The sequence below is a fragment of the Leucopleurus acutus genome (assembly GCF_964270905.1).
Source record: "Leucopleurus acutus genome assembly, chromosome: 2".
In the NCBI taxonomy this organism is placed as follows: domain Eukaryota; kingdom Metazoa; phylum Chordata; class Mammalia; order Artiodactyla; family Delphinidae; genus Leucopleurus; species Leucopleurus acutus.
In genome coordinates this window covers 21,995,038-22,019,963 of record NC_139143.1, presented here as the reverse complement: position 1 = coordinate 22,019,963, position 24,926 = coordinate 21,995,038, and the positions used below count along the sequence as shown (strand labels likewise).

At 43.6% G+C, this 24,926-nt stretch overlaps 1 protein-coding gene across 1 annotated transcript in view; it reads left to right on the top strand.

Moving 5' to 3' along the window:
• Positions 1–24,926, top strand: part of TP53BP2 (tumor protein p53 binding protein 2) — a 66,868-nt gene that overhangs the window by 1,826 nt on the left and 40,116 nt on the right. Inside the window, exon 2 of the mRNA XM_082833774.1 lies at positions 20,744–20,891. Within this exon, the coding sequence (XP_082689900.1) occupies positions 20,744–20,891 (148 nt within the window). The remainder of the gene's footprint in view (positions 1–20,743; positions 20,892–24,926) is intronic.

The window sequence follows — 24,926 nt, the reverse complement described above, 5'->3', positions numbered from 1 at the left end:
CAGTATTTGCTCAGCTCCTACCTTTTTGACTGTACCCTTTTTTCTTTTTTACTGATTTGTTCCTCAATTTCACCATCTGCAAAATGGGGATGATAGTAGCTCTTAGGGTGGTTGGGAGGATTAGAGTTACTGTTTATGAAGTAGTTGGTGCCTCATTGCCTCGCTTAGAATAGTTGCTAGATAAGAACTTCTCCTGAATTTGCAATATTGGTTAAACTGGAGATTCTTATACTTGCGACACACAAAAATATGAAACAAATTTTCACTTAGTAACCTCATGTTATATGTGTCTTTATCCTGTAATGTTTGGGGTACTTGAAAATAAGACTGTTTTCTTAAATATATTCTCCTCTTTAGCTTTTAATATGGATTTTTATTCCACCAAGTGAGGTTTTGAATTTATTACTTTGAAAAATTCTAACTTATCAGGAAGAGCATTATGCTTAATATGGAAAAATGGATAGTCTCAGAAAGTAGATAGTTGCCTTGATATACTTTCTTGTTGGGGTAAAATGTACGTAACATAAAAATGACCATTTTAACCGTTTTTAAGTGTACAGTTCTGTGGCATTAAGAGTACAATTTTTTGATCTGCTTTTAAAGGCATGCTAAAAATAATTTGCTGTTGATATTTAGGCTGCATTATATTAAAAATGTGCAAATAAATTGTGTTCATATGTTTTCTCACCAAATGTTAGAGAATCAAGTGATTTTCTTCCATGTGGGACATGAAGTGATACTTGGACCCCAAACCAGAAGGGGATGATGCATTTTAGCAGGCTAACTAAAAATAAGTAGACAAGTGCTGAGAATCACAATAGAGGTAATGATAGGTTATTGCAGAAAAGGGGGTAATAATTACACTCATTTTCAGATACCTGCCATAGTTAGTATGTCTGGTTCTGTGATATTTCCACAACTTGGTGAGGAGAAACTGATTATGCTTTCATACTTGACACCTTATTTTTTCTTCATTAAAGAAAGGGTCATTTGCAGTTTGACAGTATGACTTTTTAGTGAGCCACTCTCATATTGTATTTACTTATCAAATAAAGGGACATCATCATTAAAAGCAAAATTTCTCAGCCATTTAAAATTATATCAGATATCTTTTTTCATTGCTTTCATTTTGTGAAGTGTTGTATTCAAAGAAGAATATTTTTATGAAGGAGCTTAGCTAACTCTAAAAGCATTCACTGTTCTTTTAGATATAGTTTTATCAAAATTTTTGTTTGTACTTGCTGCTGAAAGGTAAATTAACAAAATGTACACACAAAACCACACACAGTATTCTGCAGTGCCACATGGAAGGCCAGAGGACTTGAATTTGCCTGTCTCAGTGGTTGATGTCATATATTTGGCATTTATATCCAGCTGTGATGGAAATGAACTGTATCTGTGCTGTCCAGTGTGGTAGCCACCAGCCACCTGCAGCCACTGCACTTGAAATGGGACTAGTGGGACCAAGGAATTGAATTTTTTAAAAAAATGTATTTAATTTTAATTACATCGAAATAATCACATGTGCCTAGTGGCCACTGATTGTATTTACAGTGCAGTCAGTTTGACGAAGTGGCACAAAGGATAATTTTACATTTGAATCCCATATTGCAGCTTCACATTTACATTAATAGTTTAAATGAAATAGTGATGGCCTGTTTATCGCTAATGACTTGGAGAATGGTTTTTCTGATTATTTAATTTAGTGTTCTGCCTAAACAAATTTTATCATGTAGCCCTAATACGGATAATATTTTCGAGAAAATAATAGCTTATTTTAAAGAGCTCAATTAAACTAATCATGATTTATTTTTAGGTTTATGGCTTCTTATCTTTCGGTGCTTCAGAGGTATCGTAATTATTTCTAGTTATCCCATGATGCTGTGAAATAATATCTGATTATTTGAACTTCTAGTCTGGGGAGTCTGGGACCAAAAAAATGGGATATTGTAGTAGCTCCTTTAGAAGTTTGATACCTGGTCAGTCGGATTTATATATTTCTAAAGGCAACTAGGTGCAGCTTCGTTAGATGTACAGCCCAAGAGCTTAACTTCTGCTGAAATACTTGTATTAGTTTCATATAGAAGTGCTGGTTTTGCCCCTACTGTTTTTTTTTTTTTTTTTTTTTTTTGCGGTACGTGGGCCTTTCAGTGTTGTGGCCTCTCCCGTTGCGGAGCACAGGCTCCGGGCGCGCAGGCTCAGCGGCCATGGCTCACGGGCCCAGCCGCTCCGCGGCACGTGGGATCTTCCCAGACCGGGGCACGAACCCGTGTCCCCTGCATCGGCAGGCGGACTCTCAACCACTGCGCCACCAGGGAAGCGAAGCGCTGGTTTTATTTGCACATATTTTTCCAAACTGAGATTGTGTTTTGAAATTACAAACCTTTCAAGTTATAGCATTGGAACATTGTATTATTATGATTATACCACGTCCTGAAAGAATTTCTTTTTGTTGTTGAGTAGTAATGTAGTGAGTTAGTTTAGGTTTTATTCCAGAAGAAAGTTTAAGGTAGGTTCTCTATAGAATTGTAATTCTCAAAGGCTGTTAAACAAATCACCTATTTTAAAAAATGTGCAAAGTATCTCACATTTCATGTGCTGTAGTGAAATTTGTTGCCTTGTGACTTCTACACTAATTAAAAGCTGAAAAGCATTTAATAATTTCTGTATTTTTACCTGTTTCAGAGAAACCAGATTTCGACTTTATAAAGAAACGTAGCACAAACGTGTACCTGCTTATATTTAAAAAATTAACTTAGAACTTCTTTATCTGGGAGGGACACGGAGGGTCATTTATTAATACACTGCTTCTAGGAAGAACTGTTTTCTCTCCTAGGAAGAACTGTTTTCTCTCCCTCTTCACGTCCCCTGCCCCCCAGCAGCAGACAGTAAAAACAAGAAAACAAAACCTCTCTTTTCTGGCGCTTTTAAGGAATACTGTAGACCTTTATCTCTTGGTAATCTACCATAGTGTGTGAGACTCCTTAAAAAGTCTTTCTAAAGCTAACTTAACACTGAGCCATTCTTGCAGCTCATGTGAGGTCCAGCCTCTCTCCAGCTCAAATAGGGTAACTGCGTACCAATACATGTTGGTATGATTTGCCGTCATGTATTGTAAACCTCTCACCACCCTTCTCTACTAACAAATATCACAAAGAATATGAAGAATGGGATATAAGAATTCAGGAATCCAGGGTGTTCTTTTCAGCTCATGCCATGTAGTCAAGTCAAACATTATTTAAATACATTTTTTTTTGACGGTGTGCTGGGTACCGAACAGAACATTTTCCTTAATCAGATGTCATTGAGAAAAGCACACAGAGATGACAGACTGTGTGAGAGGTATACGTACGCTGGAGTGGTAGGTGAGACAGTAAAATTTTTCATCTTGTTGGGGAGAGCCAAGAAGTCTTAATCATTAGGAGATCCTTTAGGAGCACTGAGCATTAAGGAGGATTCTTAAAACGTTCTGCATACTGTCTTATCAAAAGAAAACTATCTTATCGAAGAAATGCAAATTCTCAACATAGTTAGATCATGTGCAAGAAACGTAGCTTCGCAGACTCAGCCACTGTGGCCATTTTTAGCTCTTTTCTACATAAAATTTATCCGAAAAACAACTGATTTATTTGGTTAGTGGAACCAGATTTTCATTGAAAATGTTCATGGGGCCAGTAGATACTGAACTTTCCCTTTTGAAATGCATATTTCAGTGGTTTTTCTAGAAACAGATTTATAACTTAGTACTATTTATTTAAATTTGAAACATTTCTACCAGAAATCCCTAAGGCGCAAGTTTAGGAAAGTAAACTATTGTAGAATACCAGTTGAAACTGCTAGTGGTAAAAATAAAAAATGGTCAAGGCAGTGTATTGGTCTTCCACAGTGGAATGAACAATTTGTCTGTAAACCAGCATGGGTGAAAGCCCTGTGCTCTCATTTCCCACCCAGGATGGAGAGGGAGCTTCTCCTGGAACCCCTGTGTGCCCAACACCTGCCCCGAGGTTAGGCTGCTCATCCCAGATAATCTCCTTATGACCCTGTGAAGCGAGGCTACCCCCTTCTCATACAACAGATAAGGAATTTCAAGCTCAAAGGGTTTTGGTAATTTACTGCAGGTCACTTGGCAGAAATGAAATGAAAACGAGGTCTACCTGTGAAGAAATGTTCTAGAATGGTTTTTTGTTTGTTTGTTTTTTTCTGTTTTGGCTGAGCCGCATGGCGTGTGGGATCTTAGTTTCCCGACCAGGGATTGAACCCATGCCCCCTGCAGTGGAAGCGCAGAGTCCTAACCACTGGACCACCAGGGAAGTCCCTCTAGAATGTTTTTATATACTGGGCAGGACAGTAGTCATGATGTTCTTTTGGCTAATGATAACTTCAAATATTGCTTTTCAGAGCATAACTATAATTATTTTTGATGTAGAAAAAGGAAAACAGAGGTATCTTCCCATATTTAAATCCAAACTGGATGAGAAGATTGGTAAATGTTTCTTACCAAGTTTCGACTGATGTGGAGCTGACCTCACCCTGTGCAGAGTAAACATCTCAGTGACTATTCGTTTTTCCTATGTCTAATACTTCCATAGAGATCTTAGTTCTTCCACATCAGCAGGGAAAGAGAAGGGGTGTAATGATTACCTTTTTTTTCCTCTTCTTTCTTTTTAATGTTTACCTTTTGTATGAGGGGTGTTGGATAATCTTTCTTTGACGGTATCTTTAAACAGGGTGTGAAGGTGATGAGGTAGGAAAGAAAGGGCAGAGTAGCGTAGGCGTGTTGGGAGCCGTGGAGGGCAAGGAAAGTGTGGCGTCTGCTGAGAGATTGCCATCGTCATTGTGCAGTCATTTCCAGCGGCTTGAGAGGGACAGCAGTGACTTGAAGGAATGCCCACTGCTGGTGGGATCTCCGGGCGGGGGCAGAGTGACAGCATCTCCCCTTGCTGCCCCAGGGTTGTCTGTATAGTGAGGAATAGTGATTCAGTTTAGTCAGATGAGTTTATCGGAAGTAAACTAGGGACTGATGTCCAACGACATCACATTAAATCATCGCTCTTCATTCTTCCTCATTAACCTGCTGATTGTTTTTGGATGGCCTTTTGGAGACAACATCTGTTCAACAGGTATTTTTAGCGAACATCCACTGTATTCCAGCTACTGTTCTAAGTGCCATGGACACAGGAAAGAAGGAGAGAGTTTTCGGGGAGCTTACCTTTCAAGAAGTTTAGTGTGGGGCTTGGAGGGGGGCGGATATGGAAAGTAAAAAAACAAAACATGAGAGGTATGTAGGATTTAAATAGCATCATGTGACTGGGATGGCTGCTTTAGATTGGATGGTCAGGGAAGTGACATTTCGGCCGAGACCTGAATGACAGGAAGGGGCTGGTCTTGTGAAGATTTGTGGGAGGGGCATATCAAGTAGGCAGAATTCCCAGGGGCTGGTGTAAAGGCCCGGTGGAAGCAATGGGGATGGTGAGGCTGGAGATTAGCAGGCTGTGGGGCGGGTGGCAGAAGCGGAGGTGGAGAGGTGCAGCGTGTAGGCTTTCCTGGGCTGGGGCGAAGATTTTAGGTGGCAGGGGAGGGGATGTGGCAGCCACTGGAAGAGTTTTAAGCAGTAAAAGTGACATAATCTGAGAGGTTAGATAAGATCCCTCCGTTGCTGTGTGAGAATGGATGATGGCGGTGCCAGAGCGAAAGAACTGGGAAAGGTGCGAGAGACTGATAACCCACGTCATAGGAAGACTACAGAAAACCACCTAAGATGGATAAAAGCGTTATCACACCGAGGGCCCAGCTGTTAGTGTGAACTGGATGTGAGCTCAGTCCACACAGTGTGTGACTTGCTCTAGGCGTTCAGAAGCTTCAAGGGTGAGAGAAGAAACAGTAACACCTGCCCGGGGTTGGGATTAAGACCAGGACAGGGATGGGGAGGGTAACATGTCCACAAGCTCCTCCTATGGGACTAAAGAGAAACCAGACTTTTTATATCATTAGAGAGCTCTGCAGCGCTTGAGAGAAAGCCGCCTTCTGTCCCCGTGGTTCTTTAAACGGAGAGGGGCACATCAGGTTTCTTACAGAAGCCACAACCCTGCAAGTGTTTTACAACTGTGCCTTTGACCATGTGACCACGCCACCTTGGAAGCTTCTGATACTTTCACCTACAAGTTCCTTGACCTCCTTTTTTTTTTTTTTTTAAGTGCTGTGATAATCTTCATTTTATTGACAAATACAAAGCAGCTAGCAATCTAGGAAATTCAAGTCAGAGGCGACTTGAATTCTAGAAAGGGTCTCCTCGTGCCAGTGTTTTTCTGCACCCCAACAATATCTAGTTGCTAACTGATAGCTGGTTTGTGATGTGTAGGTCGTTTTTTGGTAATTTATTGATCTCCTGGAAAGGGGGGGGCTATTATTTATTTTTTTTTTGCGGTACGCGGGCCTCTCACTGCTGTGGCCTTTCCCGTTGCGGAGCACAGGCTCCGGACGCGCAGCCTCAGCGGCCATGGCTCACGGGCCCAGCCGCTCCGCGGCATGTGGGATCTTCCCGGACCCGGGGCACGAACCCATGTCCGCTGCATTGGCAGGCAGACTCTCAGCCACTGCGGGGGGGGGGGCTATTTTGGATAACACTTTTATTTTAAAGGTAGATAGGATCCTTTCTCTGGTAGGTTTTGCTTGCTGCTTTCAGTGGTCGGGAGACCTGGGCGTTATCCTGCTTTCCTTCCGTTCTTCTGTTTTCTCCCATAATGGTTTCATCACTGTCACGGACCCCTCCTCTCTAGCCCCTGGTGCTCCTCTTCTGCATCACCCCTCGCCTGCCTGGACTGGGGTGATCCTCTCCTTATTTATCTTCTTACCCTTACTGTTCTTCATGCCTTCAGTCCATCTGTACACTTCTTCATGGTGATCTTTCTTACACTACTTCGTGGTGGTCTTTCTTTCTTTTTTTTTAATTAATCAATTGATCTATTTTTGGCTGCGTTGGGTCTTTGTTGCTGCACGCGGGCTTTCTCTAGTTGTGGCGAGCGGGAGCTACCCTTCCTTGCGGTGCGCGGGCTTCTCATTGTGGTGGCTTCTCTTTTTGTGTAGCATGGGCTCTAGGCGCATGGGCTGCAGTAGTCGTGGCATGCGGGCTCAGTAATTGTGGCTCGCAGGCTTCAGTAGTTGTGGCTCGTGGGCTCTAGAGCGCAGGCTCAGTAGTTGTGGCGCACGGGCTTAGTTGCTCCGCAGCATGTGGGATCTTCCCGGACTAGGGCTCGAACCCGTGTCCCCTGCCTTGGCAGGCGGATTCCTGACCACTGCGCCACCAGGGAAGACCCCGTGGTGGTCTTTCTGAAACAGCAGTCTGTCTCTTCCCCCTCCAGAATTCTTCCAGACTGACTTGTATTACTTACAGACTATGATATAACCTCCTTAGCTAGATACAAAGTTTCTTTATTGTCTAGCCCAGTAGATTTCGATTTCGGCCTTTTTGTGTCAAGATAGACTTCCAGAATATTTTGCCTCTCAGTGGGCAGTGGAAGTGATTGAAAGACTCAAAACACAGAACAAGTCAGCACTTCCAACCCAGCACCCACCGTGGAGGGGGAGTAAATAGTGTGTTTGCTTTGTGCTGAATGGAAGAGCAGCCACCTCCTCACTGCTCAGCCGACCTTCCTTCGGGATCGAGGGGCAGTTCTGGAAGATCTGCTCGCCACCTCGCACATGCTCCCAGGGACCCTGCGTTAGGACTGTTTGTGGGGCCTGATCCGTTTTCCTTTCGCTCACGGTAAGTTGCACCTTCTTGTATATTGCCGTCCACCACCTGCTCTGCGCCATCTGACTTTGCCATAATCCCCTGTGTGTGTAAAACAAGTTTTGTACGTTGTAGGTTTCTACGGCGCAGCTGCGGCTCACTGGTTAAAAAGTGACCTGTCTCTTCTGTTTGTCCTCCCACCTTCCTGTTTCAGCAGTTACAGGATTGCAGTGAGGATAGCATGCTAGGTTTCCTCACGCCTTTACGTGTGATGTTTTTCTGCCTGGATGGCCCTCTTCCTGCTTGTCTTACTCATCCTGCAGTTTTCAGTTCAGTAGTACTCCTTGAAAGGAGTGCTTTTTTTTTTTTTTTTTTGCGGTACGCGGGCCTCTCACTGCTGTGGCCTCTCCCATTGCGGATCACAGGCTCCGGACGCGCAGGCTCAACGGCGATGGCTCACCGGCCCAGCCGCTCCGCAGCATGTGGGATCTTCCCAGACCGGGGCACGAACCCGTGTCCCCTGCATCCGCAGGCGGACTCTCAACCACTGCGCCACCAGGGAAGCCCGAAAGGAGTGCTTTTTTTTTGGGGGGGGATTGAGAGGAAACTGAAGGAGGAACTTCTTCAGAGTGACTGACGTTGATGGGATAAGACTCAGTCTCAGGGGAGGTGACTGTTCTGTTGACGTAGATGAAGTGCTTATGTAATCAGATACCTAAGACCAGCTAGTTTTTAGTATGTAATGAATTTTTCCCACAATTAAAGTAACCACTTCATATGTGCTGTGTCATTTTCCCCAGAATGGTAATTATCTCAGAAAATGATTGTGTACTCTAGGTAACACTGAATGAATGGCTAGGATATCCCATATGTGATGAACTTTTTTTTTTTTTTGCGGTACGCGGGCCTCTCACTGTTGTGGCCTCTCCCGTTGCGGAGCACAGGCTCCAGACGTGCAGGCTCAGCAGCCATGGCTCACGGGCCCAGCCGCTCCGCGGCATGTGGGATCTTCCCGGACCGGGGCACGAACCCGTGTCCCCTGCATCGGCAGGTGGACTCTCAACCACTGCGCCACCAGGGAAGCCCAGTGATGAACTTTTCTAACAGTACTGTTCAAATTGGTATTGAGACGAATGTGTCATTGATTTCTAGATTCTACTCACTTGCTATTGTGACCAAAGAAATAGCTTATGATGTAAAAAAAATCCATTGAATATGATTTTATAATTTTTTTTATGTAACTCAGATATCTCATAGAAACTGATGGACTGATGTTTAAAATATTCCATGCTAAAAAGGCAGTACATGTGGTGTATGAGTGGTACACTTAGTGTAGAAGTAGGTTTAAATATCATTGATCTTTAATACAACATTAGTAGATGTAACTCATGGTAATTGATGAAGATTTAATAAAGCAGTTTAATGGCCTCGAGAGTAAACTCTAGGCAGGAGAGACGGCTCAGAAGTCATAATAGGCCTCTCTAAGCAGTGATCATCAGATAACTGTAATAAGGTTGGCCTGATCATCAGGGAGGCTGGAGAGTATCTGTTTGAGGGAAAGGACTCAAAGCTGTATCCCCGCTGCTCCTGAGGGAGGCTCCACAGAGACCTCTGTTGGGTTGCCCACTGAGATGGGGGGAGAGGCGGAAGGGCCGACCAGGCTGGGATAACTGGGGTAACGGGACAGCACACTTCCTACAGAAGGCCGGCAGCCCAGCCCACCTCTAGGGCGGAGTGTGTCCAAGATAGGGAGCCAAGTGAGCCGCGGAGTGTTTCGGTGCACGCTCCCTGCCAGCAGAGCGACTACGGGAGCAGACAGCCGGGACTCCGAGGGGCAGGACGCTGAAAACCCGGAAGATCAGAACTCTCTGCATCTCATTTCTAACCCCCTTCCAGGGTTGTAAGCCATAGTTGGGCTGAATGGCTCTGTGCGTTTGAGAGATTGAAAGAAGCTTTGGTTGCTGTTGCTATGTCTTAATCAAATCCCCTTTCTGTATGTATGAGTGTTAAGAGAGGTGTTTTTCTTGACCAGTTATAGGAAGCCTAGTGGCAGCATCCTCTTCTAGAAGGAAGTCTGGGGGCTTCCTTCATTCATGACATTCTTTCTCCACAGAGGAATTATTAAATACAAAACGCATCTTGACTTTAATCTCACTACGAGCATTATTACCTGGCTGTCCCTATGGTGAGTTTCCCGTGAGTTGTAAGATTGCGGAGGATTTATGTCACTCTTTTTACAGATTGTTCATTTTTCTCTAAAGGACAATTTTTTTCTCTTCTTACATTTTTTTTTTTTTTCCCTCTTAGGTAAACCTAAGCAACTTGAGTTTTTGTAAATCAAAGCTCTGAAGGTGTTATTGCAAAGCTTAATTTCCTTTCTCTGACAGGGAATGTCTTAAACTCTTAATTCTTTTTTTCTTTCTGTGGAACTTCACATGGTTTTTTCAATCAAAGGAATAAACTTTGGCCTCTGACACAAGTACATTTCTTGTAAATGCACCGGCCAGTTTTTTTTTTTTAATTTCCTCTTGGAAAAGTCTTCCAAATTTTAATCTGAAATAATTCCTCTTTGAAATGAGTCATTCTTGTGTTAATAGCATAACATTATAGTTACAGTGAATACATGTCCTGTAAAAATGGAACTCTTAAAAATAAATCTTTGATCTGTTCTTTTTAAGTGAAAATTGTCTGTGACTTTGGATGTTTGGAAAGGCAAACCTTCCTTCAGACATGACAGGTGTGAATGACTGTGCACAGCGTGTGGGGAGGTGTGGCCTGGCCCAACTTAACATAGTGTTTGATCTTTCCCTGAATCTTCTTTCCCTTCAGATTGATCACGTTAAGAATCGAACCACATTTACTATTTTTACTGAAATATTTTCACATTGTTTTATCACAGTTTGTATTGTGTTATGTGTACTTTTAAATTGTAAATTACTGTAAAAATATATTAACGTTGAGATTTAAACAAATTTAAAGTGACATCTATATCCGATCTCCTAATACCACGGATTTCACTTACATATTGCATACAAGTCAGTTCCTGTGTCCATATGTTTTAGACTTTTTTTTTTAAATTTATTTTTGGCTGCGTTTGGTCTTTGTTGCTGCGCGCGGGCTTTCTCTAGTTGCGGCGAGCGGGGGCTACTCTTCGTTGCGGTGCGCGAGCTTCTCTTTGCGGTGGCTTCTCTTGTTGCGGAGCACGGGCTCTAGGCACGAGGGTTCAGTAGTTGTGGCTCACAGGCTCTAGAGCGCAGGCTCAGTAGTTGTGGTGCACGGGCATAGTTGCTCCGCGGCATGTGGGATCTTCCCAGACCAGGGGCTCGAACCCGTGTCCCCTGCATTGGCAGGTGGATTCTTAACCACTGCACCACCAGGGAAGTCCCCAGATGTTTTAAATGGTTACAATCTACAACTTAATATTACTGTTTTATAACTTTTTCTTACCATTTTTCTAACACTATACTTACAGTAGTTGGTAGCTGGGTCATAGTCCTTCCAGCAGTTGTATTTTAACTTACTTTTCCTTGCTTAACTTACTGGATATTTAGTTTTCTATCTTGCTGTTTATTGATCTAGCACCGTAGTGAAAATCTTCAGGCATTTAGAGTTTTTCTTCATTTTATTTATTTCTCTAGGGATAATTCATGAGGTATACATAAATTTATGGTTTTTGATACATGATTCATTTTACTTTCTAAACGGGATTTTTAACAATTTTTAGTACCATCATTATGTCTTTGAATGACTCACTTTCCCACAACCTCATCTCTGTTATATCATCTTTTAATAGAAGACTAATTTAATAGTTGTAAGTGATGCCTTGTTATTTTAATTTAATTTATCCTCCCACCCCCAAGTTTTACCATTTGTATTGCCCTATGTGATCTGTCTGTTATAGCTTCTGCTCTTAAGTATACTCTAGATTTGACTCTTGTTGTTTATTGGGTAATCTATTCTCTTTGTGGCTCATACTATAAAAAAATGAAGTTCTTGATTTACAAGTTGGAAAGAAGTTAACAGTTGATGTCTGTATGTCACTGAGAAGGGCTGACCAGCTTTTAAGGGAAGAAAAGCCATCTCCTCTGTTCCATCCAAGCTAGACGCCATGAGCATTTTCAGATGCCCCAGCAATTTATTGTCCTCGTAGCCGCAGGTGCAGCTGTAAAGGCTCATGTGTTGTTTTGATCTGATTATTGCTGCACTGTTTATGATGAAGTTAATTTACGTCACAAGTTCCCAGGAACACATTTGTGAGTCAGTGAGAATAACCAGGATTCTCACGGCAGCCTCCCAGGGGATTTAACTCTAGGGAACTCCATTTTCCTTGCTTCCATATGGGAAAGAAGCTAAGGAAGTCACCTCTATTTTCTTGAGAATATGGTGTTTTAAAAAATCTGGGGCTTCCTTAGTGGCACAGTGGTTGAGAGTCCGCCTGCTGATGCAGGGGACATGGGTTCGTGCCCCGGTCCGGGAGGATCCCACGTGCCGCGGAGCGGCTGGGCCCCTGAGCCATAGCCGCTGAGCCTGCGTGTCCAGAGCCTGTGCTCCGCAACGGGAGAGGCCACAACCGTGAGAGGCCCACGTACCGCAAAAAAAAAAAAAAAAATCTGAAGCATCAGGAAAAGATGGCATTTTGGAAGTATGGTTCCTATAGATTATTATTTTTCTATTATTTCTTAATGCTTTCCATTAATTTATGCCTCTTTGTTGAAACCTCAGTCTACCTCAGATCACATTCATCTTTCTCTTTTCTGAATTTCCATTTTACTTACAGCCTCACTCATGTAATTTGGTACTAAATTGTTCTCTAATCTTTTCATGAGTAAATTTTATTTCTTTTAAGAGATTTTTATATTTCTCACATAGTAAGTATGTAGTAGGCATTTTTAATTGTGATATAATTCACATACCATAAAATTCACCCTACAGAGTATATAATTCAGTAGGGTTTTTTTTTTAGTATATTCACAAGGTTATCACCACTAATTCCAGAACATTTTTATCACCCCAGAGAGAAACTCCATCCTCCAGAGTCACTCCCTATTCTGCCTGCCCCCCAGCCGCTGCTAAACATTTATCTAGTTTTTGTCCCTATGGATTTGAATTTTCTGGATGTTTCTTTCTGTGTCTGGCTTCTGTCACTTAGCATAATGTTCCCAAGGTTCATCTACGTGTAGTACGCATCAGTACTTCATTCCTTTTATGGCTGAATAATATTCCATTCTAATGGACATTTAAGATATATTTCTTGGTTGTTTATTTTTAGTCCCCGGCTAAAGTTAAGGCAGTATGGTAACCCTAGAAAAGCATTGTCAGACAGATATTTATTTGCCTTACATATCTCACAGCAAGGGCCCAGGGAATAAAAATGGTACTTTATGTTTATCTTTCTAATTTCATTATTGATTCCTTAAAAAATCAATTTTAGGGCTTCCCTGGTGGTGCAGTGGTTGAGAGTCCGCCTGCCGATGCAGGGGACACGGGTTCGTGCCCCGGTCCGGGAGGATCCCATGTGCCCCGGAGCGGCTGGGCCCGTGAGCCATGGCCGCTGAGCCTGCGCGTCCGGAGCCTGTGCTCCGCAATAGGGGAGGCCACAACAGTGAGAGGCCCCTGTACCGCAAAAAAAAAAAATCAATTTTATTATCCAAGTGATGTTTAATCATTCTAGAAAACTTAAGCATAGATAAGCTTCCCCAAATTTATTTCTTAATCTTATCACCAAGGCATAACTACTGTTAATTTGGTGAATTTAATTCCAGGCCCTTTTTTTTTTCTTTGCATGTATTACATGTATGTATGCACATATATTTTTCCAGTTGTGTAGTAAGATATGGTGAATACTGTTTTGTAATAAAACAATACATAACTGACACATTTTTGAAAGTTTTGCTCTTTGTGCTTTTTCCTTCTAAAATGTTTCGGTATCAGATGCTGAAAACTTCTAAGATTTAGCAGTTTTATTTTTTATCATTAAAGATCATGAATTCTTGGCCACAGTTGTTTTCAGAAGGACTTAGTTGATAGAATAGGCTAAAATTTCTTTCTTTAGTAAGTTTTCAACATGCTGATAAAACTGCTTCATCAAAATGAAATAAAAACAGCTTCATCTTGATTTTGTTTTATTTTTTAGGTAATTAAATTACATTTTGAAGAATTCTTTTATCTTTTGTAGCACAGTACACTTATGAAACAAAGATGAAAGGAAAGTAGCAATATAAAGAGCATGTGTGCCTACTTTTTCTCAGGTTAACATGATAGATTAGTTTAACCAGCCCTCTGTTTTGACCCTCTTCTCTTTATTCTTTACATTCTTCTTTTATTTTTTTAAATATTCTTTTCTATTATGGTTTATCCCAGGAGATTGGATATAGTCCCCTGTGCTATACAGTAGGACCTTGTTGTTTATCCATTCTAAGCGTAATAGTTTGCATCTACTAACCCCAAACTTCCAGTCCATCCCTCCCCCCACCCCGCCACTTGACAACCACATCTTTTTTCTTTTTTGTTCATTTTCCAAGTAAAGTTAAGAAGAGAATTGATACTTATTGAGAAAATGCCCGTTTCACTTTCTCTATAAAATTTGAAATAGTTATAAATTATCAGTAAAGCCTATAATTGTGGGCAGATGATAATGAAAAGATTTAAAATTATAAGTGATATATAAATGCAAGTGATATTTAACCTTTATAACTTGGGGACATACTTAAAGTCTATAAATTTAAAGATGGGTGAAGTGAGTCTTAAAGGTTGATTTCAAATGGTGTGATGCTTCGTGTTCTAATCAGAATTTTCTAGGGGGAAGTGTAGCAGTTAGAGGTATTATGGCCATCAGGAGCAGCTGGGCCCGGTGGGTGGTCCCTCTCCCCCACCCCTTCTCTGGTGTGGATGGGAAGACACTTGCTCTCAGCTGCACATGAGCTGTCATACTGTCATGGCTCAAAGACACCTCTTCCAGCTATATCGCTGTCACCATGCTGTGGTGTCCAATTAAGAAATCTTCAAAATAAAGGTAAACTATCTTTGTAACTTAAAAAGTAAAATCACTACAACAAAGAAAATAAGTGAGAACGGGACTGCTTTGGCCAAGCCTAGCATGAAGTGTTTGTGGGTTCTCCGGACGCAGATCACCGCTGGGCAGTCTAGGGAGCAGGCAGTGGCTAGAGATACGGATTCAGCATCACCAACATCATTTCCTCTTGACTGGATCATTCCATCCATTAAAGCGTCCTGTAAAAACTCCATGTTGAAATAAAGAAGAAACAAAGCACCCCTTTCACTCTGTCTCCTTCCATCTGTGGCTCCATTTTTTCCGTCTTTCTGTTCTGAGTCTCTGCATCCTTCCCTCAGGTTCTCAGCCTGTCTCAACCAGGCCTTCAATCTCATTCCTCAGCCAGCGCTGGTCAAGGCGCCCAGCAGCCTCCATCTTGCCGAGCCTGGGGACCGGTCCTCAGCCCTCATTTCTGAGATCTCTAAGTTTCATCTGAAACACTGTCTTTACTTGGTCTCTGGTACTCCACACTCCTTTGGGTTTCTTTCTGGTTTTTTTATGGATGGGTCTTTCCCAGTCCTTTGCTGGATCCTTGTTCTCTGTAGGACTTCTGGACGAGACCCCTGACTTGTGGGCCCTTCCCCAGCTCGTTCCACCTTCCTCATCTCAGTAAGTCACTCTACTCTTAACTCCGTTGCTTAGACACCAAATCCACGTTCACTCTTAATTTCTCTCTACACTCACACCCCATATTCTGTCCATTAAGCCAGTCTTGCTGGCTCTGCTTCAAAATATAACCCCAAGCCAGCCATTTTTCACTACCTTTGCTGTTACCTGCAGTCTGTGCTACCATTATATCTCATTTTATGTGCTACATTTCCTCTTAATTGGTCTTCCGTGCCTGTCCCCCTGTAGTCTATTCATATAGTAGCCAGAGTGATTTTTTTTAAAATGACACAAAAATGACTTCAATACCCTGTTCAGAATCCTCCAGTGACTTCTTTTTTTTTTAAAAAGTTGAGATATGATTCACGTACCACCATTTTGAAGTATCCAATTCAGTGTTTTTTAGTGTGTTTACAAGATGGTGCAACCATCACCACTAATTCCAGAACATTCTCATCACCCCAAAAAGAAGCCCTGTACCTCTGAGCAGTCACTCCCCCAGCCCTGGCAACCACTAATCTACTTTTTGTCTCTAATGATTTGCCTCCAATGGTCTCGTAGATTAAAATCCAAATTCCTTGCTCTGGCCTTTGAACAGTGGTTCTCAGCTTGTGGTTTCCAGGGCAGCAGGTATCGGCATCACGTGGCAGCTCGTTAGAAATACAGCATCTCAGTCCCCATCCTAGATCTACTGAATCAGAAGCTCTGAAGATGGGACCTAGCCATCCATAGTTAAAGACCCTCTCTCCGCACCACATCTTGAGGACCGGTGGCCTCTAAGGTCTTGCATCATCTGGCCTCTTTGAATTGATCTCCTATAATCCTTTCCTCTTGCTCTCTCTACAGTGACCTTCCTCTTCCACAAATGTGACGAACTTGATTCCTCCTCAGGGCCTTTACATTTGTTATTCCCTCTGCTTGGGGTATGCTTTTCCTATATCGTGTGTTCTCATTCTGTTTCAATTGTGGCTCAAGGACCCTCTCTAACCACATAGAGGTTGAAGTAATTGAGTTTGAGCATGGCCTGTCTCTACCCTGCTTTATGCCCCAGGAGGTTGACTTCTATAAGCCACATGAATGGCCTCCCTTGCCGTCCGACTATCTAGTTGGGTTTATCCAGTGGGGAGTGGTAGGGAAGGGAAGAAGGGAGCCAGGTTGGGGTATTTATTCCTCTGGGCTGGCTGAGTCCTCTCCACGCAGTGTGCTCTCTCTCTCTCTTGAATTTTGTGCTGTGTGCTATAATAACTATTTAGTGAAGATGATTTCTACATTAGAACTTAAACCATAAAATAGATGGCCTATAGGGAATTCCCTGGTGGTCCAGTGGTTAGGGCTCAGTGCTCTCACTGCCGAGGCCCCATGTTTGATCCCTGTTTGGGGAACTAAAATCCCACAAGCTGGGCGGTGTGGCAAAAAGAAAAAAAAACAAAAATAGATGGCCTATATATCTTTCATGAATGAAAAGAATGTTGAAACAGAAGTAGGAGGACGTAGCATGATGTAAGCTTGAAGAAATGAGGAGAGGAAGCTAATTTCTGTCAGTGCGTGTAGCTGTGCTGTATACTGTCTGCTCTACCATCTGTCAATACCCGAGGGAACACTTACTCTGAAAATAAATCAGAGGTGAATCTGTCAAGTGCAGTAACAGCTACTGGACGTATTCATTCATAAACACATACTTATTGTGTGCTTGTCACAGACCAGGCACAGATCAAGGGGCCGAGGATATTGTATGGAACAGAAAAAGCCCTGGACTTCGTGGAGCTTATGTTCTAGCAGGGAAGACATATTAAAAGCAAGTGAAATAAATATAATATTTGGTATGATGGTCACTGTGCCAAGGAGAGACAGTGGATGTGCACGTGTGTGCGCACGTGTGAGCGCGGTGGTGGGATTTTAGGCAGGATGGCCAGGGAAGGCCTCTCTGGGAAGGCAGTGTTGGAGTATAAAGACCTGGGGAGATGAGAGGGCAGGCCGTGCTGGCGCACAGGGAAGAACATTTGTTGGGGAAGGTCATTAAGAAGGCGTGACCACAGGTTTGACCTGCAAGCTGGACCCCAGCTTGGAGGCCGTGCACTCACTTTCCTGTCCTTGGAATGTGCGCTCCACCTGCCTTCCCCCGAGCTCGAAGCTGCCCAAGGACGCAGCCTGGAGACTGAACCCAGGTAAAGCCTCTCCATAAGCTTTTTTTTTAAAAAAAATTTTAATTAATTAATTTATTTTTGGTTGCATTGGGTCTTCGTTGCTGTGCACGGGCTTTTCTCTGGTTGCTGCGAGCGGGGCCTACTCTTCATTGCGGTGAGCGGGCTTCTCATTGCGGAGCACGGGCTCTAGGCACACGGGCTTCAGTAGTTGTGGCACGTGGGGTCAGTAGTTGTGGCTTGCGGGCTCTAGAGCGGAGACTCAGTAGTTGTGGCGCACGGGCTTAGTTGCTCCGTGGCATGTGGGATCTTCCCAGACCAGGGCTCGCACCCGTGTCCCCTGCATTGGCAGGCGGATTCTTAAATCACTGCGCCACCAGGGAAGTCCCCCCTCATTAGCTTTTAATGCTCTTAAATTTAAACATATTCATCCAGATTTTTTTTTTTTTGGTCCTTAGTGGGAGGATCGTTTGAATAAGGTGCTGTTGTCTTATGTAATAGCCTTTTATTTGTTGATACAGTATGTTTCGTATATATACTGTATAGTAAATATTTCTGTAATTTAATAAATGCCTCTAGGTCTCATATTTACGAAGAAAACAGTTACTGTGTTTGAAGTGTTGAACTTCAAAGAAAGTATTGGTGTGGGTAGGGAATATTGAGGAGGACTACAGTTTAGTACTAAAGTGTAAATTATTTATCTCTCGTTAAATGCACTGTATATGTATCTAGAGCAGCAGCAGGGTGGAAACCTGTGTTCATTGTGTGTAACAGTTTGAAAGTGTTGACTAAGTTGAGGCCTAGAACTATGTATCTATCTTTATGTAGCACAGTTGATCAGAATGTGAAGAACCTGATAACAGTTAGCGTGAAAGCTTCTGAGCTCATCCTGGCAAATTCTAGTTTTGATTTTATATATTTTACTATTTCAACATTATCCACTTAAACTCTTTTTTTTCTGGGTTACCCTCTAGCTGTAATGGGTACGCTTCTCATGTTTTCTAGTTTTGGGGGTTACTTTCTATGCTACACATGTTTATGTGAGTTAAAGAGTTTTGGTTGCAGGAAGTGGAGACTTGGCTTACTTTAAGAACTCATGGTTTTAATGCAGGGAGGAGGTGGGAAGCCCCCGGGGGCTGAGCCTGCTGACCCAGTGGGCCGTCTTCTCTTACACATGTAGTCTTCTCCCCTTACTTGGACCGGATCCTTGAGGCACCCAGTCTGCTCTTTTAGCCAGTTTCCGTCATAGTTTCCATGAGGCACTGCCTTCCGGCTTCTTCCCCCCTTCCCCCCCACCCCCCGCAAAAAAAAAGAAGAGCCTAATGCATCTGTCTCACCTCGAGGGTAGTGGGCAGCGAGGTTTAAGCTGGATGGGAAGCTGTGTGGCTGACTGTTGGCAGGTGCTACAGCTGTCGTATGATGTCCTTGTGTCAGTGTGATCACAGTGCAGATCCTACTCATTCTGCTTTGTTAGAGCCTTAAAACCCCAATTTCCCCCAGTGTTTGGCATAGTCTCATTAATTATTTTTACAGAATGTATAATGGCCCATCAAGTTCACGTTTCACAGGCTTTGTATTCTCTTTGATTAGAGTTATTTTCACAGGATAAATTCTCACAGTGGGATTACGCTTTCAAGTTGTCTGGTGTTTTTGTTTGTTTATTGTTTTGTTTTATCCTGATACACACTAATCTTCCCGGCATAGGTCCTCACTGAGTGAGTGAGCATGGGAGTGTGCTGACTTGCATTGCCGCTATCAATTTGTTTGTTGATTTCATTCAGTTTCTTCAGTACTGGGAGTTAACAACGGTTTTTTTGTTTGGGTTATTTTTGGTTATTTAATAGGTATGAAAACTTGTATTCCTTTTTTTAATTGTCATGCATTTTTATTTATTTTTTTAAAACTTGAATTCTTTAGTTGCAGTGTCTTTAAGATGCAGTATTGGGCTTCCCTGGTGGCCCACTGGTTAACAATCCGCCTGCCAATGCAGGGGACACGGGTTTGAGCCCTGGCCCGGGAAGATCGCACATGCCGTGGAGCAACTAAGCCCGTGCGCCACAACTACTGAGCCTGAGCTCTAGAGCCTGCAAGGCACAACTACTGAGCCCACGTGCCACAACTACTGAAGCCTGCGCGCCTAGAGCCTGTGCTCCACAACAAGAGAAGCCACGACAATGAGAAGCCCGTGCACCACAACAAAGAGTAGCCCCTGCTCACTGCAACTAGTGAAAGCCTGCGCGCAGCAACGAAGACCCCACAATAAATAAATAAATAAATAAAACTCAATAGCAGTCTTTCTCCCAGTAAAAGTAGATACTGCATCTTTTCTTTTTTATTTATTTATTTTTTGCGGTACGCGGGCCTCTCACTGTTGTGGCCTCTCCCGTTGTGAAGCACAGGCTCCGGACGCGCAGGCTCAGCGGCCATGGCTCACGGGCCCAGCCGCTCCGCGGCATGTGGGATCTTCCCGGACAGGGGCACGAACCCGTGTCCCCTGCATCGGCAGGCGGACTCTCAACCACTGCGCCACCAGGGAAGCCCTGCATCTTTTCTTTTTATAAAAAAAGACATCCCCACCCTCAGAAGCAACACATGTTTTGTTCTTGTGTATCCTTCCCAAAAGAGGCTTTGCATAAATGTGTGTGTGTGTGTGTGTGTGTGTGTGTGTGTGTGTGTGTGTGTGTGTGTGTGTGAGATCTTCAGCCCCTGATCATCTTCACAGGATTGATAAGAAGATCTATTTGTAGTATGGGTCTGGCACATCATACTAAGAACTACATAAGTATTTGGTAAACAAATAACATGAATAAAATGTCAGAGGAAGACTTTTTTTTGGCTGTACCACAGGGCATGTGGGATCCCTGACCAGGCATTGAACCCATGTCCCCTGCATTGGAAGCAGGTAGTCTTTTAACCACTTGACTGCCAGGGAATTCCCAGAAGAAAATTTAATACTACCTTTTGTATGCACTGATTTGCCTGTGCTCCGGGGATCCCCAAGGGCTCTGCAGACGCTGCCAGGAGAGGGGGGCCGGTGTCCATTGGCCGAGCTCCAGGTCCCTCCCTTCCTCAGGCCAGGGAACAGCCAGATGGTCCTGTTGTGCATTTGCACTTCAACTGAGACCATCTGGGGAAAGGAATCCGAGGTGAGTAAAAAGTGACCAGCACCAGTGTAGACAGTACTGATAACTGTTGTGTTTCTCCTTTTGTTTCCAGATGTTTCTTACCGTGTACCTCAGCAACAACGAGCAGCACTTCACGGAAGTCCCAGTTACTCCGGAAACCATCTGCAGAGACGTGGTGGATCTTTGCAAAGAACCTGGCGAGAGCGATTGCCACCTGGCTGAAGTGTGGTGCGGCTCCGGTATGCGTGCTTCGGTCGTGCCGTCTTTCATGCTCATCGGTTTTAGACGAGGCGCTGTGTGCCGCACGCGTTTATCCGTGGAGAAACTGCAGGATAGGGTGTCCATCAGAGACAGTATTCTCAGTCCAGTTCTGTGGCGACCTACAAAGTCTCTTTGCTGTTTTCTTTTTCTGCAAGACACCGTAGACACTCCAGTATAAAAGGTCAAAAGATAGGCAGCTGATACACAGGGTGGAAGCTTCTGGGGTGTTATGGTAAAATGTATAGCGCTCACAAGTGTTTCTTGTATGCTTAAGCTGCACTTAATTAGGAATTTGAGGTGTCCTGATTGTTTTGCCCTCTCTGAGGTTCTGTAGGTTTGTCGGGAAAGCTCTTCCGTGTTGAGTTACTGTGGTGGCAGGAGACATAGGCATTATTTTAAGCCTTGACATCAACCCCCTTACTTAGTTCTTTGGAGCCCTGAAATGGGACAGCCTGGTTTCCTTTTGGCCCCTTAGGAGTTTGTAGATGCGGGAATAAGTTTTCATGATTTCTGCTTTGTTTCTGTACAGCCTGGGTGAGCTCCCACTGTTTCCTTTTTCTCCCCTGGGGGTGCAGTGTCCCAGCACGAGTTTCCCACTGTGTTCATTGCATTCACACCGTTCATGGTATGTGACTCCAGCTGAGCGTCCGCTGCTTCCCAGGCCAGTCCTCTTACTCATCTTCCGTTGACTTCCCTACAGCTGTGTGTTCAGGAAGGTCTTCTACACTCTGCTCTAATTGCTTACTTCACATAGGAGCTAGATTAGACCAGTCCCATAAAGAAACCCAAGTGATCCTTTTTAAATAAAAATCTGATAGTTCGGGCTTCCCTGGTGGCGCGGTGGTTGAGAGTACGCCTGCCGAGGCAGGGGACATGGGTTCGTGTCCCGGTCCGGGAAGATCCCACATGCCGCGGAGTGGCTGGGCCCGTGAGCCATGGCTGCTGAGCCTGTGCGTCCAGAGCCTGCGCTCTGCAACGGGAGAGGCCACAACAGTGAGAGACCTGCGTACCGCAAAAAAAAAAAAAAAATCTGATAGTTCGACTTTCCTGTTTAAACCCTTTGATGGCTTTCTCTTCTACTTAGAATAAAATCCAAAGTCTTGATCTGAGATTGTGAGGTCTTTGATGTCATCTGGAACCATTTTCCTCCTTGCCTGCCTCCTGCAGCTATTTTATATTCCTGGATAAACAATGCTCTTTCCCGCCTTAGAGCCAGTGGCGGCAGCTGTTCGCTCTGCCTCTATTGCTCTCCCTCCAGATTTTGTCATTGCCGGTTCCCTGTGGTCATTTGGATTGCAGCTAAAACATTGCCTCCTCGGAGGTGCTTCTCCCGAGCTTCCTACTAAAGCAGGCATGAGGTTCTCTGTTTTACAGCTCCATCCTGATTTGATCCTCTGCGTGAGGTGTGTCCGGTTTTTTGTGTGTGTTTATTAGTTTATTGCCTCTTTAATCCCCGTAGCCTCACACACACGCACAAGAATGTAAACTCCCTAAGAGCAGAGACCTGCTTGTCTTGTTCCTTGCTGCACCCCAGCTCAGAGGGAGTGCTCGATAAATATTTACTGAATGAATAAATGAGCTTCTCGTTGCTCTGGTGGCCTCCTTGCATTCTGCAAATTACTTTCCCAAGATGATTGAAACCACGCATTGTGAGCTTCCTCGGTTTCCTTCCTCTGTACTTACCTCAGGTTTCTCTGCATGTGTGCCTACCCTTCTGGCTGATTTTCTTAGAGCAAGAAGTGTTCTTTCACTTTGCCAAGGCTCACTCTCTGAGTTGAAACTTTTTTTTTTCTGGGAGCCTGGCATGGTCTCCTTATTTTTGATTATTGATGGAATTCTTTTATTTATTTTAATGAATTCATTTATTTATTTGTTTATGGCTGCATTGGGTCTTCGTTGCTGCGCTCAGGCTTTCTCTAGTTGCGGTGAGCAGGGGCTACTCTTCATTGCGGTGCGCAGGCTTCTCATTGCGGTGGCTTCTCTTGTGGGGCATGGGCTCTAGGCACGTGGGCTTCAGTAGTTGTGGCACACAGGCTCAGTAGTTGTGGCTCGCAGGCTCTAGAGCGCAGGCTTAGTTGTGGCGCACAGTGTCACAACTGTGGTGCACAGTTGCTCTGTGACATGTGAGATCTTCCCGGACCAGGGCTCGAACCCGTGTCCCCTGCATTGGCAGGCGGATTCTTAACCACTGCGCCACCAGGGAAATCCTGTGAATTTTTTTTTAAATTATTTATTTATTTATTTGGTTGCGCCTGTCTTAGTTGCGGCAGGCGGGCCCCTTAGTTGCAGCACGTGGGCTCCTTAGTTGTGGCTTACCAGCTCCTTAGTTGTGCCACGTGAATTCTTAATTGTGGCATGCATGTGGGATCTAGTTCTCTGACCAGGGATTGAACCCGGGCCCCCTGCATTGGGAGTGCAGAGTCTTATCCACTGCACCACCGGGGAAGTCCCCCACGAATTTTTTTTAAAGTGTCTTATTGAACAGCTGTCTTTTTCCTTACTGATGTGAAATGTCACTTTGAATTCTGTTATATCTTATATGAAGTTATGTTTCTATAAGCTTTATAGTCCGTTACTTTTATTGTTTTCTTCTAGTTTTATGATAGGACCAAATAGTTTTAATTACTATAGTTTTATAAAAGGTTTGGTATTGTAAGGCAAGTGCTTATTTCATTGTTATCCTGTAGTATTCTTGTGTATTTTCTTTTTCAGATATGTTTTAGAATTACCTTGAAATGTTCCATGAAAAATTCTTTGGGGCTTTTGATTGCTTACAGTGAATTCGTAATTCATTTGAGGGTTGTTTGTATGGTGTGATTAAGATCAAGGTCTTAGGTATCAAAATCTTGTCTCTTTCATTTACTAGCTTTATAACTTCAGACAAGGTACTTAATCTCAGTAGTCCTCAAGTGTTTACCCTGCATAATTGGGATAATAATTGAATCTATTGCATAGGATTGTGTGAGGATCCCAGGAGCTGACATTTGAAGGGGGTTTAGCATAGCCCCTGTTAGCATAGCACTTAATGTTAGCTCTCAGCAAGTAATAGCTGTTTATGTTTTCAACTCCTCCTTTTTTGCTGTAAATTGTTCAAGGTGCCCCATTTTAAAAATAGTACATTTGGACTTCCCTGGTGGCACAGTGGTTAAGAATCCACCTGCCAGTCCAGGGAACACGGGTTTGAGCCCTGGTCTGGGAAGATCCCACATGCCATGGAGCAGCTAAGCCTGTGCGCCACAACTACTGAGCTGGCGCTCTACAGCCACAACTACTGAGCCCATGTGCCACAACTACTGAAGCCTGCGCGCCTAGAGCCTGTGCTCCGCAACAAGAGAAGCCACCGCAATGAGAAGCCCGCACACCGCAATGAAGAGTAGCCCCCGCTCGCCACAACTAGAGAAAGCCCGCGTGCAGCCAAAAATAAATAAATGAATAAGTAAAATTTAAAAAATAAAAATAATAAATTTGTTGCTTCCACTTTGTTAGCTTCTCAAGTTTCCCATTTCCTTTAACTGACAATCTTTCAAAATATGTAGCTTTTATTTGCCATCTCCATTTCCTTCCTCCCCACTCATTTGTTTGCTAAGAGAACATTTCTTGGATTCCTATAATGTACTAGGAACTGTGCTTGATTGTGAGGAATAGAGAGATGAAAGTGTCCTGCCTTCAAGTAAAAGCAGGAATCAGCAGACATTTATCATACAGTGCGATGACTGCAGGAATAGATGGATGTGCTCCATCTGCAGAAGGAGAAAAGAGTGATGGGGACAGTTCTCGATGCTAGGAATGGCTTGTTCCCAGTCACATAGGCACGGATGCCAGGACAAGGGGATTGGTGTGGTCAGAGCGTGGGGTGAATAGGCGGCTTTGAGACCCTTTGAAGTGTATTTCAGCGTTTGCTGGCCTAATCCTGATTTTTTGTCGTCATAGGCCATCAGGACCTTAGCTCCTAGACCTTGTAAGACGGTCCAACCCAGCGTGGACTGGAAGTTACTTCCCTTCCTTTGAATTCC